General features: G+C 39.6%; 1 protein-coding gene across 1 annotated transcript; it reads left to right on the top strand.

Annotated features, from left to right (window-relative positions):
• Positions 1–1183: 1183 nt before the first annotated feature.
• On the top strand, positions 1184–23211 carry VSTM2A (V-set and transmembrane domain containing 2A; the record flags this gene model as incomplete). The annotated part of the gene is made up of 5 exons (XM_081244357.1): positions 1184–1259; positions 3083–3249; positions 4330–4380; positions 7157–7493; positions 23123–23211. The coding sequence occupies 5 exons, from the start codon at positions 1184–1186 to the stop codon at positions 23209–23211; spliced, it is 720 nt and encodes a 239-aa protein (XP_081100483.1).
• Between the last annotated feature and the right edge of the window lie 3082 nt (positions 23212–26293).

The following is a 26293-nucleotide window of genomic DNA, read 5'->3' as shown; positions in this document are numbered from 1 at the left end:
AGATTCTTAATAAGAAATAGAAGTCTTCTTCTTCTCAAGTCTTCTCTAGGGAAGACAGCTAGATTTGTTCCAAATCCTAAAACTTACTGTGCTTTTTCATCCTAAAACAATATTCCTTATTAATACAATCTTAGGGAACATTAAATCATTACTGTGTCCGGCAAAAAAAAAAAAAGAGCAAATAAACAAAACAAAACAAAAATAGACCTTGCAATAAAGACCTTAATGGTGTTTGAAACCCCTCCTCCACTCCACAATACAAAATACACGTGAGATGGAGGCTGGGAAGGCGGAGCGGTATACGAATCAGCCAAAAAAAATTAAAAATAAAAATAAAAGTAAACGTGCTCTGGGTTTTCTCTCTGGAACATTCTCTCAAGACGTGAATTTTTGTACTTTACGTCTCTTCCATTCACCAGCGAGAGTGGTACGGTCCCTGCATGAGCTGCTTCTCTTCCACTAGAGGCTGCTCAGCAATAAATTCGTGTGAAATAATAGCCTGCGCTCATTCCAGTTAGCAGTTAATAACTGGTTAACAGACATTTCTCTCCAATGGCTGTTTTCATCGCCCCAGAGCAGTGTCTTTCGCCCCGTCCCATCCCTCCCGTCTTCAGCAAAGCCCCAACCTCCCGCTCCACCGCGGTCCGCCCGCCGAGCCTCCGCCGAGGCGAGAGAGGGTCAGTCGACAGGGAAGAAGCACTTTGTGAAGGAACTATGCCGCCGCTCTCCGGAAGGCGAGCGTAGACGGAGCGCGGCCCGGCGCGCACGGAGTTAAAGGCGCCGCGGCGCGGAGAGGGGAGCCGGCGCGAGCCCGCGAGGTCCCCGCCCCTCGCCCGTCCCCGCGCCACGCGCCCCACGCCGCGGGCTGACGCCGGACCCGCCGCAGGAAGCTGAAGGCGGGCGGCCGAGTGGCCAGGCACTGCCCAGCGCCGCGATCCGGGTGTGCACGCGCAGCCCGCCGGAGCCCAGCCCGGTGCCCAGCCCGGCACTGCGCCGCCGGCTCCCCGCTCCGCATCCCTAGAGCCAGTCCGCGCCGGCGAGCAGCAGGATGTTCGCGGCGCCGCGCCCCGGGCGCTGAGACCGAGCCCGCGAGACAGTGGCATCCCTTTCTTTTAGGGCTTTTTGGCTGTTGGCTACACTAATGTGACGACCCCCACCCCCACCCCCTTTTTTTTTTGGAACGATGGGGATCTTTTTGGCGTATGTTGGATTTGTTTTCTTTTCCGTTTTATATGTACAGCAAGGGCTTTCTTCTCAAGGTAAGTCTGTGCTCACTGGCAAATATACATTTGCTTGCGCTGTGAGTGTGTGTTTGTGTGTCTTCTCTGTGTTCAAAGAATGGCCAGGCAGATGTGGTGAGGTGCTTAGCAAGTAACAGAGGAATAATGTTCTGTTTGGCATTATTCTTTAAAGTTTATTAAATAGTAGCCCTGCTAGATTTGAGAGCAGATCTAGTTGGTGCCCGACAACGAGGTGGGTTCCTTGGTGAGCACAAACACAGGGTTATAAGTGAATGTGTGTGCGTGTGTGTGTGTGTCCCTTCTATCTGTGTGCATGCACAGGGTGACCACTCGTGCATACATAATCATCGCAAACAGAGCTGGGATTGGGGACTCTCCATGGCCAGCTCTCCTCCTCGATGTAGGCAGTATGAGCTTAGAGTTTCCTTTTTCTGGGTCCGTGTGACTTCGTTTGCCTGTGTGTTTATCAAAGGACAGACTCCTCTGAGGACCCATAAAAAGGCACGACTTGCATTACAAGCAGCAGCAGCGCAGTAGCCTGCTAAATCCAGTTGTTAGGACTTCGCAGGCTGCAGTGATCATTTCAGCATCATGAGCAAATCACACCTCTGCTGTCAGAGGACTGCATCGCTTCTGCAAACAGAAATGCCACACTCTTCCAGCTTGAATGGAAGAGTCCTTTTCGGATCAGAATGTCTTCTTAACATCTCCCATTTCCTCTAAGTATAAATACAGTTCAATTTCAATAGAGATCATGTTGGGATTTTATTTAAAAATTTTTTGGAAAGAGACACTGATGGTGCCTCGCATTGAAAAGTGGGGGCAAAGTGCATCCATCCACCCTGAATCGGCTCTGCAGCCCCCTCAGCCCTCCTCCCCATGAGTTTGCATTGTAGCTGTGCACTTCCTTCAGCCACAAATCTCTCCAAGACTTTTAGGGAATCATCAGCTCTTTGCAAAATATTTCTTAGACAGGATAAGAACAACCATCCAAAGCATTCCATGTTGGAGAAGTGCCTTTGGGAGAGAGGAAACATATTTTTGAGTTTCACCATGACTCCATGAATCTTGCAAACTAGCAGTGTCAAGATTGGTAATGAAAAGGCTGGGAAAAAATGTCTCTAGTAACTTCGGAACAATCTTTAATCTGAACCAAGCCCAGGTGTGTGATTCTTACATCCCACGATGTATGACAGTTTACAATACAGTTGCTTGATGGGAACAAATATGAAGGTTAATTTGGAAAGAAATATCCACAGCTTAGACAGTGTGCAACTTGTTTCACTGCTGTAGCCTTTGAATCACAATTGCTAATAAGTGTCATGATATATCAGGAATGTAAATTTTGACGGATAATCATGATCCCTTCTCTATTAACATGAAACGTCCAGTTAGTCATAAATTGTTTACAAACTTGGAGGCAGGAGGCTCTCCTCTTGTATCAGCTTGACAGATTTGTCAAATACACTTAAATATAAATATAAGTAAAATATACTTCACTGAAACCCTCAGTAAGTTTTGGGGAATACTGCAGTCTGACAAAAGGTATTTGTATCTAACTGTGGACATCTTGGCTAACAGAGGGGAGTTATTGGCAAGCTTGTTAACCTTTCCATTATCTGGACTTGATCAAAAACAAAATGATTTAGGCACCATACCAAAAATAAGAAAAGAAAGAGGCAAAGGAAAGGGGGTTGGGGAGCCTCTGGGATGTCACAGAGGGCTTTTTGTTGCGGTTTTTATTTATTTATTTTTAAGTCGAAGGAAAATGTAGTGAGCTCTCAAAAGACGCTGTCAACAGTGGTGTGCATATTCCAAAAGGGTGCGTTTCTGTTTTGCAGCAAAATTTACCGAGTTTCCGCGAAACGTGACGGCAACCGAGGGGCAGAATGTGGAGATGTCCTGCGCTTTCCAGAGCGGCTCCGCCTCGGTGTACCTGGAGATCCAGTGGTGGTTCCTGCGGGGGCCGGAGGACCTGGACCCCGGGGCCGAAGTACCCGGGGCACAGGTAGCGGAGTCCCGTCGCCTTCGCGTCCGTCCCACCCACTGACTTAGACCTCTGAGTGTCCAGTTGGGGTCGGGCCCAAGATGATGCCTGGGCGCCCATGGGGAGCCCCCTGGCTCTCTCGGCAAGGAGGACGCCCAGGGATGCCAGGGGGTGAGCCGCGTGCCCTGGTGACACCACGTTAAAACCAAGGGAAGGCATGTTGTCCAGTCTTTCCCGGTTAAAGACCGGGAATAGTCTCCTCCTTTTCGTACGGGTCATTGTGAGCTGTCCGTGATGGCACTGCCGTGTTGATACATCCCCGGACACTCAATGTCCCTTTCGGGACGGTGGTGTGAGGACAGGAATTACGTCGGTGTTTCCATCACCCCCGCCCTCCACCCCCGTCGGTTTCTCTCACCTCCGCCGTAATCAGAGGGGGGAGGGGGGAGAGAGAGAGAGAGAGAGAGAGAGAGGAGGGGAAGTGGAGGGGGAGAGAGGGAGGCGGGGGGAGACGGAGGGCGGGGAGAGAGGGAAGAAAGGGTGACAGGGGAGAAGGGGATGGGGACTGACGGAGGGACCCGAGGAGACCCAAGTGGAGAGGGGGCGGGGAGGGGAGGAGAACAGAGCAGGAGCGGAGGGGCGGGGAAACGAGGGTCTGAACGGAGGTGCAGACAGTTCTGCAGAAGAGGCGGCGGCCGTGCGGGGGCGAGAGGAAGCCTGTAGAAGGGACCGCAGGGAGGGGGCGCGGGCCGGGAACGACGCAGAGTCCCGTCCCGCAGACTGGCGCGCCCCGGGGGCCTGACCCGAACGCAGCCCCCCGAGTTCCCGGGTGCCCCCTATTCCCCACCCTCGGGAATCCCAGCCTCCGCGGTCCCCACCCCGGAATCCCCACTCTCGGGAGTCCCTAATTCTCCCGCTCCCCGAGCCCCCGCCCCCCAGTCCCCACCCTCCGGAGCCCCTTATCCCCGCTCCCGAGTCCCCGAGCCCTGCCCCCGGGCGGCCCGGGGCAGCGCCCCCCCGCTAGGTTTGCATGGCCGAGGGCTCAGGCCGGGCCCGGTCTGAGCGTCGATGTCCACCCCCCTTCCCCTCCTCCTCCTGCAGACGGAGCTGCTGCCATACCGGGACCCCGACGGCGACGGGACCAAGATCAGCGTAAGTGTCACCACGACGGCTGCCCTCGGTCCCGGGGGCACTAGTTAGGAATTTCAGGTTTTCAAAAGTCTATTAACTTACTGCCCCTGAAACAGGCAACTTGCATACACAGGATGAGAGCCCGCTGTCTGTGTCGTGTCTTACCTCACTGGATACATGCACACTGAAGCAGAGTTCATACAATAAAATTATTTATCTTAATGACGTAGATATTTGAACAATTACTAGGGAGTCATTTTGCCACCCAAAGAAGTGTGTGAGACTTTATTCTTGCTCTTACTAACAGTTACATAACTGTTAAAGGGCTGCAATGCTAATAATATCCGTTCAAAATTATACCAGTAATTATCCTTCAATTGCAAGTAAAACACTAACGGTACGAAAATCTTCCCAGGCTGAAAAAAATTAGAGCATCCAACAGAGTGTTGAAGTTGTAATGAAAACGGCTCAACTTCAACGTCATTCATAATGCATGCAACATATTTCTAATGCCAGTGTTCAAAATCATATAAATGTAAATATAAAACCAAAAGCCAATATAAATATAAAAGCATTATTGGAGGAGGTTAACCTGTTGATAATACAGAGATGTATTTCTACTCTGCTGGTTATTACTTTTCATAATTGTGAGTGAAATTAGAAAAAAAATCTTTTTTACTACACCTCAGATGAAGCCATCTAGAATCACTTTATACTGTACAACTGCTCAGCTTGTTGATAATTAGTAAACAAGTTACCATTACTAGAAATAATATATGTATAAAGAATCTAAAAATCCAATGACCCACATTTTAAAAAGAAATTTATTCTGAGGCTATTATAACTAAAAGTGTAAAAATGTATTATACTAATAAAATCAGATTCTCCAATCTAAATGTATAATCTCAACATGGAAGAAAATATCAAACAAAAATAAGATACAAACCAGAAACTCCAGTTTCTATTCATAAACTCATGGACTTTTTAGAATCTTTCAATTCAATTATTCTAATATCACAGAAACTCTTGTTTTCTGACAATGCTAGAAAAGCTTTATTGGTAACATCCATTATTAACGATGTTTTTCTTAAATATTTCATTTTTCACATACACATACAATTAGATAGATTGTTTATTTCCTATTCATCTTTCATCCTTCACCCGTACCCCAACCCTCCAAAGACCAGTGGTGAAGCAGCCTCACACATCTTGACCTAGGGAAGCATGCAATCAGATGCGTAGCCATGCACACGACTGCTAACAGTATTATCTATGCCCAGAGTTCATATAATCTAGTAAACTGGAAAGAGTTCTAGACACAAACTGAGGTAGAAAGCAGTGTGTTCCCAGTTTACCCGCTGTGTGACCTTGAACGTATGTCCTAAACCAGCAGTTAATTTGAATTCTCAAGAGAGCTTTCACAAAATACTGATATGAGTTTTGCCCCCCAGAGATGCACAGTGTTTCTGCATTAATCCAAATGAGAGCATTTTCTAAACCTCCTCAGATGATTCTAGTGGGCAGTCAGTGTTGAAAATCACTGACCCAAACCCCCTAAGCCTCAGTTTACTATACTGTAAAGTGGGATAATAATAATATAAGCACTCTGCCCCAACCTTAATCAGAGACCCAGCTGAAAATATATTTGAAACTATCGATTCCCTTTATTTTTACAGTATTAGTAATATTCATATGTAATTTTTCATACACATAAATGCATACTTATGGTTCAGATGTTGGAAACTATTTGTATATACAACTCTATATGTAAAAGCCAGATGAACATTGCCCAAATTTTCTTAATTACTTATGGCTATTTGAAAGTGAAAGGGCCAGTAGAGAAATAACTTTATGCCTTCCTCACTTCTTATCTTTTGAGATTATCCAAATCCTCAAATCTTGAATGTCTTATGAAGTCCATCATTCTGTCAATCATGGATGATATATATCAAATCTAGTTCTGATAAAGATGCTTATATATATATATATATATATATATTACATATTATAGAATTTTATATATTATACATAACCTTATATATAATCTTGCTGTTAATCTGGCATATAAATTATTGGTAGAAACGAGAGTCAATTTCTATTTTGAAAATCAAAGCAGTGTTTAACTGATAGCATCTCAATTTCCAGTAGCCCACAGACCCTATGGTAGCAGGAGGTATGTACTCTGAGCCATAGGATTTCAGGTGACATTAATCTGCTCCCTAAATCATGCCACCCCATAACTATAGGTCAGACTGCACCAACAATTTGAGAAAAAAACATTACTGTCCAAGTCTATTTTGTCACTCCCTTTAGTAATCATCCCAAAGTGGGGAAAAAAGCACATTCTCACTTAAACTCAGTCGTGACCAACAACATGTCTTTTTGATCTCTCAAGAGTGGGCGCCAGCAGTGAAGAAGTGAGAGGGGCTGTGTAAACTATACACTCAGCCTCATTAAGTCGTGCTTCATTCAGCTGAGCTCACCAGGCAGAGGCCAGTCCCATGATGGGAACATGGCAGAGCTGGTCCCACAGCCTGGGAAATGGGAACCACATGGCTAATGGAATCTAGTCCAGCTGGATTGAACTAATGTCTCCATGATCTTGTGAATCCAGGTGTTAGTAAAATAGGATAAATAAGGTCTTCCAATTTGACTGCTGAGAAAATAAAAAGCTTTCAGCCTATGGTTGTGAGAATAATGAGACCCTTTAATTTTCCAGCGTTAGCAAGCTTGGGACAAGGTACTGGAACCCAGTCTCTTGATGTAGCACTTTATTTTTTTACTTGCAATTTTTCAGACAGTGAAAGTCCAAGGCAATGACATCTCTCACAAGCTTCAGATTTCCAAAGTGAGGAAAAAGGATGAAGGCTTATATGAATGCAGGGTGACCGACGCCAATTATGGAGAGCTTCAGGAACACAAAGCCCAGGCCTACCTAAAAGTCAACGCCAACAGCCATGCTCGGAGGATGCAGGCCTTCGAGGCCTCACCCATGTGGCTGCAGGATGTGAAGCCTCGCAAGAATGTCTCTGCAGCCACTCCCGGCAGCATGCACAGCTCTGCCAACCAGCGAGTGCACTCCACTTCCAGCCCTCAAGCGGTAGCCAAAATCCCCAAACAAAGTCCACAATCAGGTATGGAAACCCATTTTACCCCTCACAAACCCTCCGCAGGAAGATGGTCAGAGTAGATAGATTTATGTATGACGGTTTTAAAATTGGAGACCTAGTTCATTTGAAATGAGGATGAGCTATGAGAGCCAGGGAGGCTGGCCTTCCCAGAGGATGTGAATTGCCCATTAGTCGCTGGCAGTGCTTCATGTCCAGGGGATCTGAGAGCTGGACTTCTTTTCCTTCTGTTTTTACACATTATAAGCACAATAAATCACGTAATGTTTGGTTGCATTATAAATGCATGTTTATTTTCTCTACAGATTTATGTATCGATAATAGCCCAAATTAAGAGACTTTCACTTAATCAACATGTAAATGAAAGAGACACACATTTTCAGGGACCCGTAGCCTTAAGCAGGACCAAGCTCCAAGGGCTTCTGATTTTGAAGGAGAAACTTCAGCTGCCTGTGATGAAAGTGATGATGATAATGGGAGGAAATGAGGGGGGTGGGGTGAAAGGCAGAAAGTGGTGCAGAGATAAGGCAGCTCCTGTCAGTGTGGCTCCGATGCCAATTTAGAAGCTTAGTCAAGCTTAGTCACACGCTTCCTAAGTCAGCTGTGCAAGTTAAAGCTGCTCTGAATAGCATTAATTTATGCGCTCATTCAGCCAGTGGAAACTCATTGAGGTTTTAACCTTGGGATAGGCAGTACTTAACACCACCCCAGACCATTCTGTATTTCGCTAACACACTTGACGTAATATTATAGGATGAAGGGAGCATAAAATCTATAATTTCTCATTTTTAAGTTTTTCCCTTTATAGTTTATCATTGAAGAATTATTGACACTACTGTTGGTAATAGAAAATTCTATTGCTACCATTCAGATTCTTTTTAGCCATTACATTGAAAAAAATCTCATCATTTTATCAGGATGATATTTATATATATATATATATATATATATATATATATATCTAAATCTTTATATATTTACATTTATATGGAGAAATATGTATATGTACATATATCTTTAAATCCTTATTTGTAAGCAACATTTTTATAATAATGTGTGCCGCTCTAGGTTCCTCCTTAGGCTTCACGTACTAATGGAGATGATTTGTCCTGAGCTTAACTCAGGGTCTCTGTGAGTTTGTCCTGCCTTTAAATGTAGGGGAGCAGCTATCCCAGCATGCCTTGGTCACGACAACTTATGTCAGTCTGATGAATAGACAGCTTAGCCTCTCTGAACCCAAATTTGTGTGACTTTGCCTTATTTTCCTCTTTATCATCTCTTTTATATCCCAAAGTAAAGAAAAAAACCATAGCTAGAATATGCATATATATATATTCACACACACACATATATATACACACCCATATACACACACACACACACACACACACACACACCCCTAATGGTTATAATTTTTGTAGCCATTATTTGGTAAAGATTTTATATCTTTGGAGACATTGCCCTCCTCCTTTTCATACCATCAAAAGAAGAAGCTAGACACTATATGCAAAATCACAGAGTCCCCTCAGCCAACAGTTTACAGCCTAACTGGTGAGGACTCCAAATCATGGAATTGAAATTATTAGCCTACATAGAATATTCCAGGCCAGAAATCATAAATCCATTCTGTGGAATCAAACAGACAGATTACCTGTCCCAAGTGAAGGATTCTAAGCATAGAATGAAATGTTCTATTTCTAAACTCTTTACGTTTTGGATTGAATAACATACTCTAAGAAGTTCTGTTTTACTTTAGTCTCTTTCTTAGTATTGTGATTGGTGCTAAGTGGTAAACTCTACACATCTTCTAACAATTTTCAACTAAAAATCACTGCTCATTTTCCACCCCATCACCAGCCTCACTCATTGCTTGTCCTAGAGGAAGAGTGAAAGGAGACAGGGGATGCTGACTCATGGAAGCCCATATCCATTCAAAGTAATTTCCACTAAAAATTATCTGCTATAGCAAAGATTAATTGGAAATACAGCAACATTTTTCATTTCTATATTTTCCTACCAGTGAATACTGGAAAATATTTTATATACATTTAACATTTTTTAACTTCTAGTGCAGAAGCTAGGGTGGCTCAGCCACCAATTTTATTCATGTGTAAGTTTCTGTGCTTGCACAATTATTGCATAAAATACCATATTTGGGATGGATATTTATGTAATATTATATTTCCTGTAACACCCACGTCCTGATTTATAATTTCACTTTATAATTTTTCAGGTTATATTCAAATAAAGCTGATTTCAATACCCACGCTTCATTTATTCACTCATTTATTCACTCTCCATCCTTTCAAGAGCTTATATGCCAGGCACAATGACACAAAAATGGAAGACATACTTCCATTCTTCAAAGGGTTTATATTTTTTTCTATTTTCATTTGTGAGAAACAAAGTATTTGTAAATTCCGTTAACCATGCATCTTTCTTTTCTTATTCTGTTAAAAGCAAGACATGATGAAGACACAAAAATTAAAATCTTGCTTTTACAGGCCAAAAGCTATACTAGCCTTTTGTTATTCTCACTTCATACAGGGAGGCATGCATCATCTGTGGTATATATGACACTGTAATACAACCAGTTACCAAAGGCTGGTCTATCAGCCTTTTAGTTTCATCATAGTTTTCGGCTTAGTTGACTGAACTATTTAGATTGAATACTCAACTCTTAATTCATACTTTTTTCTGTCAGAGAATTTCTGTGTCTCTATGAAGGAAAAGTATTAGCTGAAAATAACTCTGTATGTATACACATATATAATGTTCAAATTGTCATAGAATTACCCAGTTTTCCTAAAGCAGAAATTTACATTAAAAAAGATGGAAAAATAATCTATTACCATCTATATATCACAAGATAAAGAAAAGATTTAACTATCATTCAATATATCTACTTTTCCCAGATTTTTTCCAAAAGCTAGTGAGCATGTGACTATCCCATTGGGCTGTATCTTTATGATATCTCTCATTAAGTTCTTTTAATTCTACCTCCAGTTGATAATCTGCAATTAGAACCAAAACAATGAAAAAAATGATAAAGCAAACAGGTAGAACTTGGCTTTTGCCATCCCTTAGATGTTTCTTTTCTCCAGCTCTTTGTCTGTACCCATAACTGACATTGAAGAGTATCCTGTAGGTGCTCTGAGGGTAACAATTCCTGATTCTAGCATGAAGTGGTTTAGTTCCACCTGCACAGAGAACAGATCCCCAAATACCTCAATAAACTACACCGTTCTCTACGTGTTTCTTCCTTTCTCATGGAGAACATCTACTCCTTACAGAAGCCAAACATCCCCTCCATTCACCACCACCCCACTTCCCTCCCTTTGTTCCCCCCATCTACGTTCCTTCTATGGGTCCTCTCCCCCAACCTTGGCCAACAGGACAACAAAACTGTGACTACAGCCCAGCCCCGACCCCCCAAAGGTCACACCTCTGCCCTCCCCCTGCACCCCTGGACCTCCCGTCTCCCCTTCCCGTGTCCCGAATCCTGGGGGGCAGGGGGGAAGCTATCCAGTCGCTGGGCTCCTAAACTCCCCTCTGGACCCTGCTTGTTGGCTGTTAGTGTTCCCCTCTCTTTGTGGGCTTCTCCTCCTAAATTACTTTCTTAAATGTAGTTCTTTTCCCATTCTCAATGCCCTGATCTCATCTGTTTCTGTGGTTTCGACCGCTAACGTTTCCTTAGAAAACTTATCTGTTGGTATTCTGATTCCGATTTCCCTCTGGAGAGCCGGACAAGAGCACCCCGCTGTCCCCGTCATGCTCCCCATGTCTGTCCCACGAGTACAGTGCAGAGCAGAGCCCCTGCATGTTATTGACACCAGCCATTGACGTGTGGTGCCTCTTGTCCACACACACGCCCCCCCCCCGAGCCTGGGCTGGCCTGTGACCACTGTGACAGTGAGATGGGAAGGAGTAATGCCACCTCAACCAATTCCAGACCTACCCTGCAAGGGGACAGCCAGCCTCTGCTGTGGCCACTTAGAGCCAGCCACCGAGTAGGAAGTGCAGCTGCCTTAAGACAGCCTTTGGCTTCAGCCCCAGCTGACTGCCCCCCCCCCAGACTCCTGAGAGATAATAATAAATTGTTGTTTTAAGGCACTAGGTTTTATGGGGGCTTGTTTCACAGCAATAAATATTCAGGTCAGGCCCCTAAACTCAAATATTCAAAATCAAATTTATTATCTTAGCTTTCTCACCAAAAAGAAATGTTCTTTCTCCTACTGTCTTAGAATTGCCTGTTTCCTCATTAAGGTCCCCACAGCAGTTTGTTTACACTTACTTTAAAGCCCTGGTTGTGTCTTATAGTAATTTTTCCCTGGGGCTATTCTCCTCTTAATGCTGGAAGTCCCACTTTCTGGGAGGCCTGACCCTCAGGCAAAATAGGGTAGGTGATCACCCTAAAGATAACTTCTTGGCTACAAAGGTCACCACTTCCTTTTGCATTCCTCTAAGTGCCTAGAACACGTGGAGCTCATGTGTGGCAAGAAAAGGAAAAGAGAGAGGGCCAGTATGTCTCTGCTTTTATCTTCTTTTTCTTATAATTATATTTGCATAAATAGATAATATTGCCACTATTGCAAAAATGATCAAGACTCCTAAACAGTGTTTCTCAAAGTGCAGATGTCCTGTGCCAGACTTACCAGAGAGCTTGTTAAAAATTCGTATCCCAGGACAAATTTCTGAGTCTAGAAGCAGAAATGTGCATTTTTATGTGCAGTAAATTATGAGAATCATTGTCTCTAAAGAGTTCTTATGGGTGAGAGGAAAACAATTTTTATTATTTACTATGAGATGTGTGTGCATGTGTGTGATGCTACAAAATACACTTTTAGAAACTGGTCTTTTGCTATTATTTTTTCCAGTAATGTGATGCACTTTTGTGAAACTTTTCTTCATTCCTGTGATCAACAGCTGGCACTCATAAGAAAACTGGCCATGGTTAAGGTGTAGTTATGTTTCCACGTGTAGTCACTCAGCAGGAATACTTATTCTCTGAACTCAGAAATATGATGATTGTGTTTTCAACATGATGTGAACCTGAGCATTCAGAGGCAGCTGCTGCTACAGCTGCTAGAAGCCAAGGGCTCCGAAGCTCCTCTGTGGCTGACAAACATGGCAACTTTCCAAAAGTGGCCAAAGTTAGCAAGAAGGATCTTACAACAGATTTCAGAGCTGCTAAGGGGAGGGAGATAAGGGGCTGAGCGTCATGCTGGAAATTATGTTCCTGATTTAAAATATGAGGAAATGGTGCACAGCATCCAGGTAGAGAGCCACATGTATAATCCAGACCTCAATGTTGATTTTGGTTTAAATGATCCAGCTTGGCTGTTTACACAGGCTAAATTAATTTGATCATTGTAATTCTATCAGTTAAATGGCTGCTATGTAAATCAAGCATCTATGAATAAGGTGAAAAATAGATTTGAGGCAATGCTTTGGATAATACAGGCTAAGGAATCTGCTAGAGCTATATTTGAACCGGATTTACGGAATTACGTAGATTGGGAGTCTATACTTGCTAAATTCTCCTGCAAGCTGTGTTTAACTTAACTCATTGAAATTCAGTAACTGGCTGGGTCTGTAAAACCAAGGCTCCGCTGTGTGCCAGAGGGGTTTTTCAGTGCGTGGCCACCTTAGGGTTCCTTCAGGTTCATTTGTGATTACTAGGAGCTCTGTGATCGAGGAGCCATGAAGCAGAATTTGCCAGTGTTTTAAGGTCTTGTCTCGAATGATTTCATGATCCTTGAGATTTCAGGAAGCTTCCAGAGGAGCAGTTTTCTGGGTAGATGACCAACGGGTTGAGAAGTTGCTGGAAAGACCTCACTCTGTTGGTTAAAATAACAAGAGCCCTCCAAGAGAAAAGAAAGGCAAAGTCTCCTTCTCCCAGGGAACACTGCTGCCACCTATAGCCTGACACAGGTGCATTCATTTCAGCTGCAAAGGAGCAGAAATCCACTGGAAGATGCTCCTTAGACCTGCAGGGGCCTCTCACCAGTAGAGGGGGTGGGCACAATTGTTAAGGAGAGAGACTGTTCACACCTCGTGGCCATCACACAGAGCTGCGTGTACTTCCAAGTCCTTGTTTATTTAATGGAAACTGTAGTATGATTCTCACAGAGTTTTGAGGACTCAATGAAATTACATACATAGAGAGCATGTCACCAATCAATTCTCAATAAGTGACAACTAGCTGCTCTGTTAATATGACTATTATTGCATGTGCTTATATACTATTATTATTAGCAGCAGCAATGAAATGATGAGAGTAAATGGTCTCCACCACCTGGCTCTACTGTGGCGAATATTTTCCTGGTTGGCTGTGTGTAGGTGACTGAGTTAAAGAAAGGAGACTGGGTCTTCATTCCTGACTTATGTTTTATTGTTCATAACTTCAGAGCTTCCTTTTTTCCTTCTATCACAATGATGTTAATTGATGATAAATTGTCCCCTACATAACATAACTACATACGATACTAGCCACCAGCTGTCTTGCCTAAGGCTCTAACTAGATGGTTAACTTTATTGGTAAAAAATAATAAAATTCCAAAGGACTTTTAGGACTTTGAACTGTGTGACCTGAATAAAGAATGTGTCTTAGGAAGCTGAAGTTATACACACTGGCTGCTACCATAATTAAATTCAAGCTTTCCAAAAAGACCCTTGGAATTTCTTAAATCACAAAATAGTTATAGATAGTGTAACTGAAAATATAAACATGTGAGAATATAAACATGTGAGAATATTATTAAAAGCTCTAAAAAGAGAGAGAAACAAAATGGATTTAGAACCTTATACTAAGAATGGCATAGTTTCTGCTGGTAGATAGATACAGATTTGACTCCTTGATTCACTCTCTACCAGCTCGTTTGTTGAGTGAGCTGCACACAGAATCTCAGGCTCTTTATATGGAAAACTGAGGCAGTGACACATGTGCCCCAAGGGTCGTGTTAGCATTAAGTGACATGATGTATTTTAAATGTCTAGCAGAGTAAACCTGGCACGTGAGTGAGCTTGGCCCTTATTAGTTCTCTTCCCCTTTACCTACCAGATATTAAAGTATATTAGCAAATAACCATGAGTTAAGAGGGCCATAAAGGAACAGAAATATGAATAGAAATGAAAGAAAATAAGAAGTGTGGAATCTCTAAAATTGGTAAGATAAAATAATATCTGATGAATTAAACATGTAATAACTAAGGAAGGATTTATTCAATTAATAAATAACAAATAGAAACATATTATTACAATTTACAACACATGTCCAAATGAACGTCAATTAATTAAAGAGCTGAGCAGAAAAGAAATATTCGACATAGGAAGATCAGCATGAAATTAGAGGTCTGAGATTTTGAAGATTTAAAGTTACAAAATATACAAGTGAAAATAACATTTTACTATAAATAATTTTAAACATTTGTTTGGTTAAATCAAGTGTAACTAATAAGTGGTATAACAGACAAGGAAATATTTGTGTCTAATATTCAGGAAAAGAAGGGAAAATGTCCATTTTACAGATGCAGTGGTTATATGATCCACTCCAAATGACTTAGATATATCAGATGTGATCAAATAATATTGATAAAATCAAGGTAAAGATAAAATTTAATCAATTCTCCATATGACAGCAATAACCAAACAAAATATTTGTGGCATAATATATAATCCTCAATAGTAGCAACAAGAAAAAGGTATGAAATATCTTATTTTTTAAGGCAGTAGCAAATAAGTAGTATAAAGATGAAAACCATTAGAACACTTTTTTAAGAGTTTAGGTTTGAATAAATGAGTAAATATGGTGTTTTTGGATGAACAAGCTCACCATTATAAATATGTCAGGTTTTTCAAAACTATTTGTAGACTTACTGCAGTCCCAGTCAAATCCCTAGTCATTTAAAAAAATTTGACATGTATAATCTTGGCAAAGATTTTAAAAATCAACATGTGTCAAGCTTACAGTGACTCAGGCATTCTGCTGTATCATTACTTGCAAGGTGAATGGTACTTCCCTTCTGGAGGAAAATTGGCAGGAAAGATAAGTCACAGGACTTGAGATTGTCCCTGAGATGATGCTCCTGGGAGGAAGTTCCAAGGAGCTCAGGAGAGAGGCAGACCCAGACCCAAGAACAGGGATGCGTATCACAGAGGTCTGCCCACAGCCAGAAATACTCAAAGGGCCAAGAGTAGTAGGGAAGTGTCGCAGTGAATGTGACAAAACCATACAATGAATATTAAGCACCTTCTAGAATCATGTTTTCAAAAATGTTTAATGAAATTAGAAAACAACCAATATATAATGTGAAAAAATATAGTATACAAAATTTTAAAGTGAAAAAATGAAGAATATATAATATAATGTGAAAAAATATAGGATACAAAACTTTAAAGTGAAAAAGTAAAGAATACTAAATTTTAAATCAACCTCAGATATGTGCGTATAAAAATGACAAGAAATATATGAAAATGTCCATCAAAAGTCAAGATACCTTACAATTTTTAATTATTTGATTATTTTGTTTGTATTGATAACATCTGTACATTGATAATGCATTACTTTTCTTATAAGAAAAAAATAATATTATTTCAAATTTCCCAAATTTAAAAAGAGGCCAATGACAGCTCCTGAGAGAGAAAACAAACTAACAAACAAAATATATTCAACAAATAAACAAAGAGAGGCAAAGTATAATAAAGGTGTTGTGTGATTGTGAAGCTCATGACAAAATATACATACATGCATGTACACGTGTGCATATGAAAATTGAAAGCACTACTATGAAAGTGATGTCCTCAGAAATTGCTAGTAGCATTGAAATTAAGAACATTATATTTTACTTCCTGGGAGCTGGGTGGAGAATCTGACCATCAAATTATTCTTTTTGTTTTTCTAAACATAATGGGTGTGATCTTGATAAATATATTGATAAAATAAATCAAGCACGTATAACGTTCATAAATAAAATGTCATGTAATCATTTTTCTCTCCATTGTGTGACTCACTGAGCCCCCAGTTTGGAGGGAGATCAAAGTGGTGAGCAGTGGTGCGGTCATTGGGAGATGATGACTGCACCATCATTTATAAATCAATACACTGGGAGATTTATAAATGATTATTATGTTTTATTTCATATGACTGCTTCGAAAAAGTCTGAGAGCATTTCTTCATGGATTCAGCATCCTATCTGCATAGAAATATATGTTACACTCTTAATGCTTGAATTAAAGCAAATTGTAAAAGATAGGAGCACCTCTTATCAGCTTCCTTAGGACAGTGTCCTCACGTGTGATGGGATAAGTGCTCTGGATCACAGCCCCTCAGCAAAGCCATCCCACATTGGCACCACTTACCCTCATAGTTATCCTTGAGTTGAATGTGCTTCTTTAAGCCCTCAGACAAGCTCGATACTTCAACAAGAGTGTCAGTGCAACAAGGCTACACATGTGTGTGATCCATAATGTGGATTTGTGATCATTCCAACAAGGTGTGGATGAATATCTACCTTCCCATTATGAATAAAGAGTTTGATCATTAATGAAAACATACCCACAGATGGCATATTTAAACTGTGAGTAAATAGTTTCAAGCACTTTAGCAGCATTTATTTATACACCAGTAAATGGAGTGCCCTTAATGAATCATTCTTATTTATGCGTTAAAGCAGTGATTAAATATATGTAGCCTTAAACTTAATTCTTGGAAAATATTTTGTTTTTCCATGAATTTATATTCTCCCATTTTGTCAAAACCACTCATATTTCCATATATTTCTAATAAGCAGAATTGAGAAAATTTAGAGTTTTCTGGAATGAAGACTCTCCAGCTGAGATTATGATGCAAATCAGTTTATAGTGTCAGACAGAACTGGTTCTGAGTCTCAGTGGCCGCCATGTACTCATGGAGCAAACTTAGTGTGTTATATAATCTCTCTCGGTTTCACTTCCTTAATCAGCAAAACGATCATATAGCAGCCTCCCGGGACCATGGTCAGAGGTAAAGAAATATTAGCTGCTGTTGTCCGAATCATCACTCTGTCTGCACCAAGATCAGTTCCTACTTGAATAAGTCAAATTACAGTGAAAATGTGCTGTTTTGAGAGATGCACTGTGGCCTTAGCAGGCAGGAGGCAGCATCATTTTTTTGCCCATTCTTGAGTCGCTGTAGAAGGTAGGAACCCTGAAAGCCTGCAGCGATTAGCTGTAAGCAAAAAAGTCTAGAACATTCTGTGTTCCACATTCTGAGGTGAATTGGTTATCACCCATGCACGTTGTCACCTAGACCCTGTGTATGTGAACAGCTGCACTTGGCTCCCTCAGCTACAGTAAGAGGCCTCGGAACTGAATAGACGTGGAAATTTGCTGACTAAAGGAAAGCAGGAAAGGAAATTTAAACAGCTGCTGCCGACATGCCTGGGCAAAGTAAAACAGGCGATTTATGTATTAGGTCAAAATGAAGCCTGTTTCTTCTAAAAAAATGGGTTTCTGGAAGAAATCGGCCTTGGACCCATAAGAATCTAATAAAAAGATATTCTTTTCAAAAAATTATAGAATAAAACCATCCTATTATTTGACATTTCCCCTTAAGTCATGATTTAGTATGTGCAAACCTGAATAAAAATTGCATTAAAAGCTAGCTCAAATTTTCTCACACAGCTCTTTTCATATCTTAAAGCTGGCATCTGTAATGAAAGAGAGGTAAGTCAAAGGCCTGTCCGTCCCTAGAGCTGTAACGGACACTCCATTCTTTATAAGATTAGCCTCTTCACAGGCAAAACAATTATTTGAGTGTTGCTTCTTTCATTATTGGAAAATTTCCATTCTTAGGTTTCTTCATATGATAAGCATCACGAATATTCACTTCTACAAACTAAAGATGCTGGAGTCAGACCAGGGAGCCACAGCAGGAGAGAAACTGTGTTCTTTCTCTTTTCTTGCTCCTTTTGACCCTACCTGATGCTCAAACAAGAAAAGGGAAAAACCTATGAGAATCGTACTTAAATCTGCAGACAGGTGCCCTGAATTATGGCTCTTCCGTATATCGAAACCAAGAGTTGTGCTCACGGAGAAAATTAACCCATCACAAAATAATCCCAGCCAAGAGAAAGAGGATATTTGAAGAGCTGGCAAGACATAGATGGGATAAATTGTCTAGTTAGTTGTCTTAACGTTCTCCTTCTTTGAATTAATTACCCATATCCCGTATATTTTCTGGTGGCCAAGAGCTCTGGTTGTCTTTCTCTCCTGTCACTAATGGTTGCACTTTGAACATCAACTTAACCTTTCCTGGTCCCAGACTATAAAATTTGAATTAAAAGTTTAGAAAAGAGAAGTTCATAGAAAGAAGAGGGCATGCAAGAACAGTGGTTGAACCACCTCTCATTCAAATATTTAAAGAATTTGGAGGAACCTTCAAGATTTAAAAGATTACAGTATGAAAAGTGCAAAATATTATATCATCAGACACTTGGCACACTATATGGAGGAAAACAAACTTGACTTATTAATGTTTAGGAAAACAGAGAAGCGGATAGTGTTTTCATATTCAATATTCATCAGTTCAGACTTGGGGAAAAGAAGTTCTCAAATTTTTCTCAAGTGTGTTATAGCCAGTGCATTTTCGCTGAAAAGATAAATGTACACTTAAATAATAGCTTCACATCTTGATCTAACAGGTGTGGAGACAGTGAGGAAGGTTGCTTGCCTCAGGGAGTTTCAGAAAGAAGCACATCCAGACTCTGAGCCGATCTGACTGCATTGCTCTTTCTTCATTTCTGTACCTTTGCTTACTACCTATTAACCGTGTAACCTAGGGTGAGTTATTCCATGCTGCTGAGTTACATTTTCCTGACTTGTATGTTTACTCTACTGGGCTGATAAGAGGATGAACTAAGACAGTGTATGCATGTAACATGTATGCATATTCCCTGATGTAGCAGGTACCCAGTCCACTGTAGCCATTTGGCAGATTGATGTGAAGGAGAAGAGGGTGCAGCTTTGTTCAGTATGCCCAGTGTCTTCCAGCCACACGGCTGTAGATGCAGGAAAGACATGGCAATGTAGATGGAAGGTGCAAAAGTGGGCCAAGTTCTTCCATCAGGCAAGACAGATGAGGGCCAGGCAGGCTTTCCCGACTGGAAGGCTGTGCTGAGTTAAACCAGGCAGGCGGATGCAGTGACTGAGGAAATGGTGATAAATGTCTCCTTCTCTACCTGACCTCTGAGGATGCCAAGATCTCGACTCTGTGTTGTTGTGATTCGTTGTTGTTTTATTTTGTTTTTCTTTTTAATAAATAGATGAAATTTTCTGTTATTCTCTGAAATAATAACTATACATAATGAAGATAAAATATTTGAGGCTTTTTTTTTTTCCTATTTCTCCTTGGCCAAACTCATTTGTCACAGACACTGTCTTGGGCCATGCCCGACGTCCACATCCCATTGAGGCTGATGTGATGTGCTATCGCATGATGTATAAAAAGGGCTGAAAAATGGAAGCTAAGTGTCTGTACTCATTAAACTTCTAAGAAAACTTCTTAGACTTTTCCATTTGCAAAATGGAGCAAATCCTCCCTCCCCCTACCTTACAAAGGCATGAGAAATTACACCTGAGAGAGCACCGAGGAAACCTATAAGCATAAAAACAAATGAAATGCATCATTATTAAGTTGAAGTCAAAGGACATCATGAAATCACACTCTGAGTCAGAGAGAAATCTCTAGGTTCTATTAGGCTACTCTTCATCGAGGCATGTTATCTGCACATTTTCTTCCCATAATTTAGATAATAGCATTTCCCTTTCTTCTTCACAGGGTATTTTGTGTTGGGAACAAAAGTTTAAAAACTCAAGGCATTGTTTTAAACTTTGAGAATAATAAAAAATTGCTAAAATTTCATCCTTGCCTTTAATGAGCTTATAGTGTAATCAGTGAGGTAAGATATGAATATAATGAATTACAAGTCAATGTGAGCCATGTTAAGGCCACAAGAGAGGGAAAACCAGAATACAGAGGAAGTTCAGAGGAGAGAGCTTACAACTAGTTGGTGGGAACAGACACAATGGAACGCAGCTATCTGAGGGCAAGAGTTGTTTAAATGCATGATCGTCTTAGGGGATAACAGGTTATCCTGTGTGGCTTGGGCATAGAGCAAAAGGAAACCAAATAAAGCAAAAGAGATAACCAAACACAATGTCTGGCATATTCATGAAAACATATATATAAAACAATAATATGCAAACAATTATTATGCTCATTTTAGAAAACATCAAAGAAATAAATATCTTATTTGGGATTTCAGAAATGAGTGGCTGCAGAGGAAACTGAAACTCAGGGCTTCTGATTGCAATCCTGAATCTCATTGTTTCAAAACAGTAAAATGTTTCTATTTGTAAAAATGAGACTAGAGTACGACGCATAGCCAAAGTTTGCATTTTACAAAAAACATTTGCTTAATTTTCTCTAGAATAGACCATAACATGTTTGATAAATAGTAATATTATATTCAGAATAGTGTACATTTGAATGAAATTGACTATGATGATTATTTGTTAAAATTACACAGGGTAAATTATAGCATGTTAGATTCTCAGATTTCACTGTCAAAGTCTTTGGGATTACAAAGATAAAGGAGCACATACCCCTTCATTCCAGACATAAATAAAACCTAGAAAGAAGAGCAAAACAATCTGTGATTTGATGACAAAACAGATTTGCTTTAGAATTTACTGTGCAGGAGAAAAATATATATTTGGCTTGACAGAAATAAATTTCATTTAATGAAAAATATGCTAGGAAATGCAGGTGCCTAGAGTGGGTGAATGATTACAATCTGGAAAAAAAGTGGTGTGTTGCAATGGTTTATTGCATATTTGATGGCTATTCAAATTTTTAACTTTAAAATACTCTTTACAGTATATCATTGGGTTTGTTTCCAGTTATACTGCTCATGTAACTTTTGTTTTAACTTGCACATACTGGGCACAGTGTGATAGGAAATGTTGGGTTAGAATGACATAGCTGTTCCCTTCGAATCTCACAGGAATGATGGGCATCTCCTGTGAAGGGTTGATTAGTCGAGAAATGAGCTGCATAATTCACAGTTTCAGCAAGTTTGAGCCCATTTGCAATGTTCATGCTGAAAAGGAAACCATTTCACAAAATATTGTTTTTGAAGAACAAATCATTTTCCTTGGTTTTATTGTTTTTAGCATTTTTAAAACCTTTATTCAACATCAGACATACTTTGTGTCAAGTGTGGTTAGCAATTTAAGGAGACATGTAATCATTTTCTTTCTTTCTTTTTTAATTGATTGAATCCCTGTCAAAGAGTCTCTCTTCAAAAGATAACAAGGGCATATATTTAATTTTGGAAAGCTCTGATGCTAGTGGTTCTACATAGATTTTATATGTTTTCCTTGCATGATCTTTGTACTTAGAGCTGCATGTGGACTGTACTTTACTTTTGCAATTTGAACCTTGTCACCCAGCTTGAGTGAAGCAACACTCTCCAGAGACCCGCCACTAACCTCTGGGTCCTCAGTCATTACGTTTCTGTGTTAAATACATGACTCACCTCCTGAACAAAGGCAAATCGATGATGACACTAAAGTAACCTAACTGAAAACAGGAATATGAGTCTGATAAACAGCCCCTTTAGAAGCCCAAATATTTACAGAGATTTTTTGAGGGCATGTGTTTACACCACAATTTCTATCATTGCCAATGTGGACTTGAACATGATTTAGATGAAATATTCAAAAGATTGAATTTTCCTACCCTCACCCCTTTCAAATCTTTTTAACCTTTCTTAAATTAAAAAAAGAAGAAGAAAAGAAATGCTTTGAGATCCATCACATTTTTGTTTTCTCACTAATAAAGGTATTAAATACATCATTTGTAGCTTACTGGATAAAATATGTGAAGAAAAATGCAAAAACACTATTTCATTCTCTCCCTTATGTAGTCTCAGAGCGCTTTCAAAAATTTCCAATTCTTGATAGCACTAACTTTTCTTCAGATTTTAAGGATTAAAAGGTTGAGAAAGATCTTCCTCTAAAAGCAGATACCCCAACGCACCCACCCCAGCACCCGTTCTGCAGGCCTTTGAGAAGCCTGCTGCTCTCGGTTTGGGTTTTATCTCCTGTGGTTTTACGCTTACAGTGGTAAAACAGGGGATTTGTTTTAGACACCCATATAGGAACAACCAAATGACTATAGGGAATGATCCTCAGAGAATTACTTGAGGGAAAAGTATCTGCATTTGTTCCTCTAAGTCTTCCCAACTGTGGGATGGCATGGCTTGAAAACAGACAAAGCAAACAAGACCACTTCCCGGGACTGAAATACTTTGTATGTGTTGTTATTTGCAGTGCATGCCAAGACATTCATGGGCACCAGAGCCAAGCTGGCGAGCTAATTAAATATATATATGTATGTGTTTAAAACAGCCTAATAAGGAGCATTGGAAATCTTCGAGATGAGCGAATATCTTATAACTTCTTCCGCAGGTGCGAGGATAGCTACAAGCCATGGACTTTCTGTCCTGCTTCTTGTCTGTGGCTTTGTGAAGGGTGCTTTGCTTTAGTCTAAAGTGCTGACTTTTTTCCAATATCACTTTCTCTTCTTAAAGCAAAGAGCAAATCGCCTGTAAAATCTACGGAGCGGACAGCAAAGTTGACCCTAAACTCCAAGCACCACTCTGCACCCACTGTACTCTAATTACCTACACAAGGAGCACCTGCTTTTGGAAACAAACGAAGAGGCTATCTCACTTTGTTCATAACATTTTCTTGGGCAAATCACTGATCTTTTATTTCAAGAGAATTAGTGTGAAGTGATAGAACATTTTCTAATAGCAAGATCTATTTTTTTTTACTTTTCTTTCGGCTACTCAAAGCATCATCTCACTGACTGCTCAGGGGTTGGCCTGACCGTCATCGGTATAGTGAATATTTACTACAGATACCACTGATTTCCTACTAAGAGACCCATTATCTGCAGGAAGTAAGCAGAGATCAAAAGGCTACAGAACATAAACTATCATCAAAGAAAATTCCTGTCTGGGGGCAAGAACAAAATTTTCAACACTGCGAGTCAACAATGAAAACATTGTTTTAAATAAGAAATAATAAAAGATATTTTTTTTGAATTTTTCCCCTTTTCTTGGGTTTTTCTCCTTTTTCTTGATTGTAGTTCTTGTTCAATATGGCAAGTGCTGATTATGGCCAATCCCTGTCAATCCTGGGAGATTTATATAAAAACATTTTGAGTGTTCTATATTTCAGTGCATTTTAATTCATTTTGCCATTCTTGTATATGCAAATGATAAATTCTGTAAATTGCTTATAGTATGTGTGATATAACTTCAAAGTAGATAGACTATGAGCATCATGCAAGCTGATTTTTATCATTCTCTGTATAAATATATACAAATAAGTATATGTTGGGTCATCAAACAACTTTTTTTGGATAAAACATGTTTTTCACTTATTCCTATATTGTGGGGATTTTGTAATGCATTGTTTCACTTTCCACAGGTTTGACAGTTACAGATGGTTTCTGTTGCCCTCTGCTTCCTTCCGGAAAATGCGTATTCAAAATCGTATCGGTCTCTGATAAATGAATTAATTTTGCTGTGTGTATGCTGTGTTGAAATTTGCTATGTTCCTTTATATGTGGTGTTTATTGAGGTTTGAGGATCTTTTGACTCTGAAGAATGTAAGCTCTCTGGTTTTGACAGCCATTCCTGTATTATCATCATCATTATTGTCAAAATGCAGTGTCGCACCTAGAAAATTTGCCTTGGAAGTGAATATGGGGTAGATGAAGTGCTCATGATGAATCCCTAAATTCATGGAAGAACACTTCTGGCTGTGGCTTAAAAATGCTGCTTCCTTTGACCTTTATGAATTTTTGTAGCTTTGTCATTCTGTTATTTGCTGCTAATTATATTTTAATGTCTCCCAATTAAAAATTAAAATTTGGTTGTTGGCTAAATATAATATGCAAAAGATGACTGCAGATCCCCGACTAAAGAAGATAATGTGTTCAGTGTTCACTAGTTAAGTGAATTATAACTTTAAATATTCCATTCTTATTTTTGGCTTTATGATAATTCAGACTATTTTATTTAGAACCTGTTTTCTACTCTGGCAAAGAACGATAGGCAGGACTAGCAATGTGTTCCATATACACTATGGAGTAGATATGGTTGAGATGGAAATGACCTAAATTCTCCTTCCAGAGAGATTCTTCCATTTTCTTTCATAACAAACCAGAAGTTCATCTCTATAGGACCATCAGCACCAAGCCTAAGGTCCTAGACTGAAGCTTGAAGGCAATGAATACCTCTGCTTTTCAAAGGTAAATGCATTGATTTTCTGCAATTCAATTACAAGCAATGTCATATTTTCATAATATCCTTGACATTATCTTCTGAGAAAATGTTTCATGCTAAATATTTTATTGACTTTTTTTGTTCATTTGGTTTATTATTTCAGTCTAATGAGAAAAATAAATAAAAGATTTGATTGCACTATTTTATTAACCTAGAAAAATTATTTTCTTTCAAAGTTTAATGCCTAAAATGCATAAAATAATGATAAGACAAATATTACTTAAGTCTATCTGGACTCTAAATATTGCATACATTCAAGTATAAAGAAGTATACTGATTCAAATTCAGTCAGTCTGGGAAAATCCACCATGTAATTTACTTTTACCCAAAGTTCAGGTCATGAGATTGGTCAGTTCTAAAGCAAGATGGACATGTATCTCTGTACCAGTGATGTCCACCATGCTCGCTTATAATAAAGGACATTATGTTGGTTGGGAAGAGCTCTCATTACACTCATTGTGTCAGGGTACAGAATAACAAAGATTTCTTCGTCAGTGTGCTACCAAGAGTCTGAGTCGCTAACTTCTTTGAGAAAGAACATGGCATACAATCTATTTCTCCAGACTAGAAAATTTAAAGTGGAATCTTAAATATTGGAACAGAAGCTATAACGAATTAAAGACACATCTAGTTCTTTTCACAATATATTGTCCCTCTGGGACTATTACTTGGTGTGTAACCATAACTATAGAAACAAATAAAGTTCGAAAAATAAATTATTTGACTTTCTCAACCTTGATTTCCAAGGTTAAATGATAAATATTTCTATAAGAGGGAGTCACAAAAGTTCAAATTTCTTACATGAATTCAAGTCAAATTCTTGAGTTCTTTCTTAAAGACTTAGAACTGCTTACAAATGAAACAATGCAAATGAAATCACTTGAAGATAAAATAACAAAAGTTATCTAAAGCAAGAGTTCTTAATCTGAGTTAGTAAATAAACTCAGTGGACTTCATAAACCCACTGACACTATATGCATATTTTTGCATATGTGTATTTGTTTTATGGAGATGGTCCTTCACATTCATTGATTCTGAAAGTCACTAAATTATGACTTACTGACCTAAAAGAAGAATGCTTAGATGCTTCTGAGCACCTAAAGGGTCCTACTTATTATAATTTTGAACTAGTTTACCTTAAAGTTCTTGGAGCAAGACATATTTAGGGAAATATATATATAGGCAAAGAAAACATACATTTTTAAGTACAGGAAATTTTTATTAAATTTCTCATGTATAATATGGAATAACAGATATGGGATAATGTTCATTGAATTTTTAGAATGAATGTTAAGAGTTTAAAATATGATTTTACAAAATATACACAGGTACAATTCAAATAAATAGTCCTGGTATGGATCATATATATAAGACAAAATACTTAATTTAACTTAGTGGTAAATT

Source organism: Mesoplodon bidens (genome assembly GCF_964165515.1).
Source record: "Mesoplodon bidens genome assembly, chromosome: 9".
NCBI lineage: Eukaryota > Metazoa > Chordata > Mammalia > Artiodactyla > Ziphiidae > Mesoplodon > Mesoplodon bidens.
Note: the sequence above shows the minus strand (reverse complement) of the source record. Positions and strands in the feature narration are given on the sequence as shown.